Raw genomic sequence first — 9,107 nt, 5'->3', positions numbered from 1 at the left:
GGTCTGGTGAAATCAAATACGAATCATATTTTATCCCATTTGGTTCTGATTTTTGCATACAAATCTGTCTGGATCTTAATCAGAACTATATTTATCTCGAGAGTCCATCAGTTTAAAGGCAGCTCTGATGGCCTTGGATGTTGTTCATCCATTAATGAACGGCATCCAGAACACTGTAGACGGATAGGTTGCTTCTTAGATGAGTCCAAATTTTTTTTTAGAGCCATTCAAGTTTTAGATGAACGGCATTTACAATGCAAAACATGAATGGCTGAAAGAAAGAGCAAAGAGAGTGTTTTGGCTGCAGATCATCAAATGGATGAACGGTGGGAACCCAAGCCTTTACAGAGCCCACCGGTTAAAGGCACCTGCACACTCGGTGGGAACCCATGACAGATATTATCTCACTTTGTATGTATGGGTAGAAATAGTGGCTGTATTAATACCACACCAAAAGATGGCACACTTTAATGACAGTTCTCATTATTCCATTTAACGTGCTTCATCAAGCATGCATGATGTTCATTAGATTTCATAGCAATTTGCAAATCTTTTTTTCTCAGTGTATTGTTCGTATTGTCCTTCAGGGTTATCCACTCATCCTCTTGTTTAAGATCATGATTATGCAACTTCAAACTTACCTCATCCGAGGTCATTCAATCAAGAGTTGGATTGGGACTTTTATTTGTCACTGATGCCTTGTTGTTAGGGGTGTGAATGGTTTGGTACGCCCCTTTTATGCCAGATCTGTTTAATTTTTTTAATGACCAAGAAACTGCATCTAGGATAGGAGATCTGGTCGTGTTGGATCAGCCTGCTATACTTGCAGTCATCATCCTAGAGGCGTAAAACTCCGAGGCTAGGACCCTCACCCCCGCTGCACCAAACCCTCTTGGAGTGGATTGCAATATCTTAATCCGAGTCCAAACTATGTGCAATAAATCCCAATCCAAGAGAGAGACAGAGAGTCCAAGTATTCGAGGTCCACCCAATGAAGTCAACACAAAATAGCAGGAAATCAAGTAGCTGAGGAATTGGGTGTCCATGGCCAAACGGTACTAAAAATACCATATTAGATAGACGCACATACAAATGTAGATTTTACACTGCAACCAAAAATTCCGAAGACATGCCTGTCCTTGGAACAAAGAGTGCAGAAATAAAAGAATAATTGAGATAAAGAGTTAAAAGAGGGAAGAAAAATTCAGATACCCCCTTATTCATTCTCGTGACGTGCGGAGAGATGAGATTGCCTCGAGATGGAAGAGGCACGCGCCATAGAGCAGATGAACTTGAAGTACAAAACTGAGTATCGATGCTAACAAAACCATCAGTGAGCAGAATCTCGACTGTAATACTGATCCAAGGTCTTTGCCGGAATACGGTGCAGAAGTTCACGAGGAAAGATGCGCAAAAGAGTCCATGCCAAATCCAGTGACTGGAAAATATCACGAGTATCATATGCACCTTGAGTAACAAATTTCCTTTCAAACTTGTCCAGAAATTCGAGATATAGCTGTAGCAAGAAATTCAAAACAGAGTGAGTAAAAATCTGCATAGTCAGAGTGAAGTCATGCCCGTGTAAAGACATAAAAACATAACCCAACCCAACCACCACTTGCACCTTAACCCTCTATCTACCTATCAACAGAGAGAGAGAGAGAGAGAGACCAGATCCTCAGAAGAGAGTGCTTCCTCTCCCACCACAGCCTTCATTGCTTGAACATCCTTGCCAATGGCATAGTTTGCATATAGCTGCACCAGACAAGGACGACTGATCAACTCTCTTTAGAAAAATTATCTTTGAGATGTAAAAATTCAAATTACTCCTGATCGTCCTACCTGGTTTGATACATCAGCATGATCACGTCGAGTCATACCCTCACCAATAGCACTCTGCAAAGGACCAGCAGAGAAAATCATGGTCTTATCTGAAAAGATGATAAGCTGCAGAATTCTTCAAGATTTGACACCCCATATTGAAATTTTGCAGTAGTTAAGGATCACAATCAAGCCCAGCAGCTCAGAAGTGGCACAGGCCTGGCTTGCCAATTATCACGTTCAAGCTCAGGAAAAAAAAAGCTATGAGCAGAACCCTTGCAGCCAATGTTTCACCCAGACAAGCTATGGATTAAATTATAAATTTTGGGTGCACGTATGAATGCATTTGTGTGCACACACAATTCGTTTGCAATAAATGCATGTCATATTTCATGTTTCATGTTATTCCAGACAGTAAGGTAGTTTGTTTCTAAAATTTGAGGTTAGGTTCAACATTTCAACAAAGAATTCTTCCTCAAAATTCAAAGGATGAATGTCAAGTTGATCCTGTGGAGGCTGAAGTTGAACAAAAGAAACTCTGTTCATCTCATCTTCTTAACAATGGAACCCACAATTCATAAAAGATTGGCCTTATCAGTAAGTGTATAGTGCTCAAAATATGGCAAAAGCAACGATCAAGAAAAAGGGCATTGACTTGAGCAGGGACTGACAAGTGTACATCAATTTGAGCCAATAACAGACAAGACGAGTCATTTGATTCAGATACAAACTCAACTAATCAAGCACGTAGCTCTTACATATCTTAACCTAAGTCAAATAACCTCGGTTGCAGGTAAATAACATAATTTAATATCTTTACCTTCATAAGCCGTGAAAGTGAAGGAAGGACATTGATTGGAGGGTATATCTGCAGAACCCATGGTAAGCAAAAAATTCAGGAAACATGACTATATCAGGAACAACATGCTGTATAAGAAAGGGAGGGAGAGCGGGGGAAGAAAGTTTGTCTACAAGCTACATCAAACCAAAACCACTTCTCAGCACTTGACCAACATCAGCAAATCTTGTATCCGAAGAACAATTTCCTGTAGGTATAAAGTTCACCTGTCGATTGTGAAGTTGCCTGTCAATGTAAATTTGGCCTTCTGTAATATAGCCAGTGAGATCAGGAGTTGGATGAGTAATATCTGATTCATAAGACGACCAGAAAGAGACTCAGCACAACCACAATAGCATCATGAGGTATAAATAGAAAATAAGTATTCCAGCTATTACCATCATTAGGCATAGTCAAAATGGGGATTTGTGTGATGGATCCTTTCCGTCCTTCAATACGCCCAGCACGTTCATAGATTGTTGCCAGATCAGTGTACATGTACCCAGGATAACCACGTCGACCTGGCACCTCCTCCCGAGCAGCAGATACCTGAAGAGAAGCCAATGGTTGTTTATTTTCTGCACTGACATGCACGTGTGCGCACACACACACACACACAGCTTCAAACCTACAATTAAGATTAGTGGGAAGCAGGAAAACACTAAAGCTAACCATGAGATGACCAACCAGAGCAAAAAATTGAACAATTATTACCTCACGAAGTGCATCTGCATAAGAACTCATATCAGTTAGTATGACTAAGACATGCTTTCCACATTCATAGGCTAGATATTCTGCCGTTGTAAGGGCAATTCGAGGAGTGATAATGCGTTCAATGGTTGGATCATTGGCCTGTATCCAGAGCAAAAGCAGAAAGGATATTATCACATGGTTTCATGAGCTGCAACTAATCAATAGCAATGTACTCACAGCAATATTTGCAACAAAAACTCAAGATAAACAGAAACAAAAGGGTGATGAGAAGGAAAACGGTTACCAGATTCAGAAAAAGAGTAACTCTTTCCATTGAACCATTCTCTTCAAAATCTCGTTTGAAAAATTGTGCAGTTTCCATGTTGACCCCCATTGCTGCAAAGACTATAGCAAAATTATCTTCTTCATCCTGGCAGATTGTCATAGAAACACAATGAGTCCATGCATATTCATTTGAATGAAATCTATGAGAACATTTACTCAATTATTCCAGAAATAGCAGAGCCAGTATAATACAAATTGTAATTCACAACATTCAACAATACTGTTTAACAACAATACCAATCTGGCTTGGCCTACTTGCATATGAATGAATAGGGAAACCCTTCAGGCCTCATTTTACCAAAAACCAAATATTTCTGATTTCTTATGGAAATTTAGTCAAATTGAGCAATTATTGTGACATTTAAACTCATTCTGAAAGTCTTCCAATCACAATCTAGCACATAGTACCTGCAATAGGTTTCCAGATTTTTCCAGCCGCTTGACAAGTCCAGCCTGGCGACAAATCTGAGCAGCAATTTCATTATGAGGAAGCCCAGCAGCAGAGAAAAGAGGGATTTTCTGTCCTCTTGCAATAGAATTCATGACATCAATTGTTGATATTCCAGTCTGAATCATCTCTTCTGGATAAGTTCTCTCACTAGGGTTTATAGAACTTCCTGAGCTCAGAAGAAGAAGAAAGAAAGAAAGAAAAAAGAAATTTGACATCATGTTATTAAAAAAATGGAGTATAGATTCAAGCATATCATTTCCTTGAAGATGCCAACCTGAAATGTCTCGGTATGCCTCAGGTAGAATTGGAGGGCCATTGTCTATGGGTTTTCCTGATCCATTGAAAATTCTCCCAAGCATATCTAGAGAAACAGGAGTTTTCAAAACCTGAAAATAGAGGGGTCTGAAAATGTTACAAAATAACTAAAAGAAAGGAACAAAAATAGTAAGAGAAAAAATGAATTTTCTAGAAACCAAACGAAAGAAAAGAGAAACCATGAATTCTAGAAAAGTAAGCACTTCACCAAAGCTACATTGAGCATAAGCAAATAAACATGAATGCCATCATAAAGGCCTCAATACAAAATACAGATACAGGTATTCAAACAATTAAATGGAAAAGTATTAAAATGGGGCATGTTTCACTCGAATCTCTTGTCAAACAAATGGGATAAATGCTAAAATGGTGCTGATGTTCCAAATGAAAAAATTTATCCAACAGAATAACAGCTGTAGCACATCCAACTGCCAAATACTAAATAAAAATAACAAATAGGATAAGCAGCAGGAAAATAACAGAAGTCTCTTAATCTGCATTATCAATGATAAAAACGCCCAACTGAAAGGAGAAACTGCAATCAGAGAAAAATAAATGAAATTCATACTACATTACAAATGTAATAAAAATTGAAAACTTGAGAAATGTTGCATTAACGATAAATACAAGTTAAGGCTAAGGATTCTCCAGAATTCAAGCACAGGAAAGAGCATGAAAACTGCCTTCAAATTTTCATTGTTCCTCTCTAACTCCCAATATAGGAACCTTGCTTTATCCAAGACCTTCTAGCAACAGGATATCTATCATAGTGAAAGCAAGAGATGCTACTCAACAGGACTCAATTAAAAAGTAGCAAATCCACTCACCTCTCCTGTGAACTGCACAGTGGTATACTTATTGTCAATTCCTGCTGTTCCTTCAAAAACCTGAAAAAGGCAAGGATGAAATTGTAAGTTTTCCAGATTTAAAAAAAAAATCTGATGTCCTTCGGTTGGGATGTTAAATAAAGTCTCATGACACAGGAGAACATGAAGCAGTAGCAGTCGGGGAACAAGCAGAACAGAAAATTTCTCTAAGGTTGGTAATGTCGGCCATTCAAAGCAACAAAAAGAGAAGAAACTGCATGGAGCAAATATACACAAAATCCACTTCTCAAGTATTCAAATGATGTCTCACAACCTACAAAGCATGAAGCAGATTTTTTTTCTTTTAACACAAAAGCCAACATCTAGGCAAGCACTAATGATAATGTGAAAGGAGAAAAGCAAAATGAAGTTTCATTAAATTAAAAAAGAAACTGACCCCATGAATTCTAGGAACAACCTATATTACCACCACAAAACTGTATTTTTTCATCCAAAAGGCTAAAAGAAAATCAACATTTCACTACCAGAACAGCTAGTGACCCACTGGAAATCTGTCTAAATACTACCAACTGAAACCGATCAACTCCAGATGAAAATCCATCATTTTTTCACCATTTGTCATCAATCTACCAACAAAAGCACTACTTTGAAAGAAAATTATGACTTTTGATAGAAATCCAATTCAAGTTTCAATTTTTCAGAAAGTACTGGTGTGAAACTCTGTTGAACTCACACTAAAGAATCAATATGGGACAAAGGACTCTTACAATAATAAGCAGATTCAGGAACCCTGGTTGAGTCCCATATTTAACTATAATCACCAGTACTGGCCACAACCTGAAGTTGTTACAATACAACTCAAACACAATTAAGCTGAGAAAATGATAATCACCAGTACTGTCCACAACCTGAAGTTGTAACATTACAACTCAAACACAATTAAGCTGAGAAAATGAATTTAATGAACTCCCCACACCAATACCTGGTGAGTGTTTTAATGCATACTTTGAACCGAACTTGAATTACGCTCCTCAAACATACGCAACAGAATACACTCCCCAAAAATATTGTTGTTTTGGAAGGGTGTCAAGGGACTAGATGTAGCTTATGGAGAAGACCAAAACCTTGTAAAATGAGGCCACCATATGACCTCTACCATTCTAATTCATTGGACCATTTGCAGGTGAATTTATTTGGTGTATGGACCAAGTTACTGGAACACATTTAGAATCTACTGAACAACTAAAAGGCCACCAAATTAAAATTTTGAAACTGAAACAGTTTTTCCTTGCACATTTGTGAAAAAACAGGGCCATTAAAAGAAATTTCAAAAAACGAGGCACAATAAAGGATCTTATTTAATAGAAGAGCAAATTAACACCAACATTGAGGCAAATGTTTCTAATAACAAACATGATGAAAAATAAGAGAAACAAACCTGTACAACAGCTTTCTCTCCATCAACTTCTAGAACCTGACCTCGCCGGGTTGTACCATCCCCAAGTCTTATGTTAACAATCTCTTGATATTTTGGACCCTAAGATATGTCATAGCAAACTTTAGAAAAGAACATACATCTGGCTACCCAGTAACATCATGTAGACAACCAGATTTGTGAGGAAACTACACATGATATCTGACAACAAGATTGCCAGAAACTTTACCTTCACTTTTTCCAGGATGACTAGAGGACCAGCAACTCCAGAAACGGTCCTATATTCTGCAATCAGCAAAGAGATGATATAAATTGAAATTTTTGAATGCCAATGAAGACATGCAATCTGTTTCCAAAAGCAGTGGCATACGTGCATATACCTGTGTGCACATAACATGCATGCTCACACAAATATTGTAGTCTATCAAGTAGCTTAGTCATACAGTAAAGAGAAAAAGCTCAACAACAAGGATGAAAACGAAAGGCAACCCAATACCCACCAGAACATGCCGTTTGCGGGGTGCCAAATTCAACAAGATAATAACAGACCAAAATTGCAAGAGTCAATCTTCTTGGTTAGAAACCCCCATAACATTAACACCACATTCCAGAATCAGAAGCAAAACTTAAATTACACCTTCATATGAGGAAAATTCCGCAAAACGAGAGAGTTTCACGAGGTGCATGATTGAATTATTAAACATGAGAGAAGCAGATGTTTCTAAACCAGGAAGAATTCTCCAAAGAGGAAGTACACTATGGAGTGAATCATGGTAAGTTACTAGTAGTACATGAACATCTCAGCTTACCCATGCCAATCTCCAGTGTGCCCTCATCTGAGTCGCTAATCTTCGAAGCGATACCCATCTTTAATGTATGACCTGAAGAAGAGTTGAAACAGAATTTGACAAAGTCATTAGAGACGGGAAAGGAAAATAACCTCACCAAATACCGATCATATGGAATTAGAAGCAGTCCTAACAAAATTCAGATAGCAAAACTATTATCCAAAGAATAATTCAACGTCCATGGGAAGACACCAATGGATGAGCATATCATTAAGAGGAGTAACAACCAACATCACTTTCAGATCTTAGCATGGCAAAATAATGGTAGCAAATAAAAAAAAATTACATGCACCCATTTTGTTAGAGATGCATTTTCTTTCTGATAAAAGTAATACCTTCTCCACTCATCTACAGCTAAAGGGGAAACCGGTTATTCAGTACATCCGATTGAAATTTCCAAACGCTAACCTCACTTTTCTTATATGCCACGAGTCAATCACAACCAAACATGAACAAAAAGAAGGTTTCATAAAAAATAAAAAAATAAATAAACGAAGCGATAAACAGAACCGCTGAATCCCAATTCATCCCACCATGAATCTGATCCACACGAGGTCATATCAACATCTTTGAAAGAAGTCAACAGATGATCAAATTACCGGGGAACACCAAATCCCAATAAATCAAAAAGAAGTTTCGCGAAACTTCCTCATGTACTGTAAGGAGAACCAACAAGAAAACTAAAGACCGAATTTTCCATGTCCGCCAAATCAGATCTTCGAGTTCTTTCCAAGGGATTCGCGGAAAAAAGAGATCTTTAATAGAATTTGCTGATAAAAAGAAAATTCCGAAGCGATTGAAACGCAAAACTTGGAAACGGGAAATTCATGAATCTGACCAAAACGGTAGTGAAAGAAAAAAAAAGGAGGAAAAGGGATTAGGGAGATACCGTTCGGGATAGAGCGAGAGATTCAGAAGCAGGAAGGAGGAAGAAGAGAAAAAACCAGAGAGGCTCTCTCCCACAGAGATCCGCCGCCCCACAAAATAAAAGGCGACTCAAAGGAAAAATAAAATAAAAATAAGGGTCTTGAAAACAATGAAAAGTTATGGTGACGAGCCAAATTCATTAATTAAGAGATGGGAACAGAGTCACGAGATCGGTTACCTTCATGATTGATGGGGGACGGCTGTAATGGTTCGGGTCCTGATCCGGAACCGAACATATAAGGCTGGAATCCTGATCCGCCTAAACAATCCATAGGCTCACTTCGGGTAGGGTTGTGCAATTGGGCCGTCTTTGTACTTCGGATCAGGTTCTGACTTTGAATGTAACCAAGACAAGTAGTGCCGGTAAACAATCCAAACCAATGTTGTCAGTATCCTTGCGAATCAGCCTGGTTTGCCGATTCGTGTCGTGCCAGACAGAAATTGACACAAGAACAGGGCTGATTCGGCTTATTTTTTGAAAATTTTTACAAATGGTTTTATTTATCAATAATATTATTTTAATATTTCTGTAACACATGCCATCTGATGGTTAAAAACTGGCCTGTTTAGTTAGATTCAGTCCAAAATTGGAATCATCGTTTTTAAA

At 38.2% G+C, this 9,107-nt stretch overlaps 1 protein-coding gene across 2 annotated transcripts; it reads right to left on the bottom strand.

Annotated features, from left to right (window-relative positions):
* Positions 1–1,040: 1,040 nt before the first annotated feature.
* On the bottom strand, positions 1,041–8,597 carry LOC149830213 (V-type proton ATPase subunit B 2). Of its 2 annotated transcripts, XM_090016385.1 has the most exons (15): positions 8,463–8,597; positions 7,535–7,606; positions 6,955–7,010; positions 6,729–6,827; positions 5,291–5,350; positions 4,423–4,534; positions 4,106–4,314; positions 3,657–3,782; positions 3,374–3,511; positions 3,058–3,208; positions 2,887–2,969; positions 2,642–2,689; positions 1,843–1,896; positions 1,672–1,755; positions 1,041–1,516 (listed from the first exon to the last, which is right to left on the bottom strand). In XM_090016385.1, the coding sequence occupies exons 2-15, from the start codon at positions 7,590–7,592 to the stop codon at positions 1,331–1,333; spliced, it is 1,464 nt and encodes a 487-aa protein (XP_089872511.1). In that variant the 5' UTR covers positions 7,593–7,606; positions 8,463–8,597; the 3' UTR covers positions 1,041–1,330. The 2 variants fall into 2 exon arrangements, with proteins under 2 accessions (XP_089872511.1, XP_089872512.1); XM_090016386.1 differs by lacking the exon at positions 1,672–1,755.
* Between the last annotated feature and the right edge of the window lie 510 nt (positions 8,598–9,107).

This window comes from Nuphar pumila, chromosome 8 (assembly GCF_984573655.1).
Source record: "Nuphar pumila chromosome 8, dmNupPumi1.hap1.1, whole genome shotgun sequence".
NCBI classification, from domain to species: domain Eukaryota; kingdom Viridiplantae; phylum Streptophyta; class Magnoliopsida; order Nymphaeales; family Nymphaeaceae; genus Nuphar; species Nuphar pumila.
This window is presented reverse-complemented; position numbering and strand designations above follow the sequence as displayed.

Coding starts and splice junctions, on each gene's coding strand:
- LOC149830213 (XM_090016385.1), bottom strand. CDS start 7,592: ATGGGTATCGCTTCGAAGATTAGCGACTCAGATGAGGGCACACTGGAG. Junction 4,535..5,290: donor CTGTGCAGTTCACAGGAGAG/GTGAGTGGATTT, acceptor CTCTATTTTCAG/GTTTTGAAAACTCCTGTTTC. Junction 2,970..3,057: donor TTTGACTATGCCTAATGATG/GTAATAGCTGGA, acceptor CTTATGAATCAG/ATATTACTCATCCAACTCCT.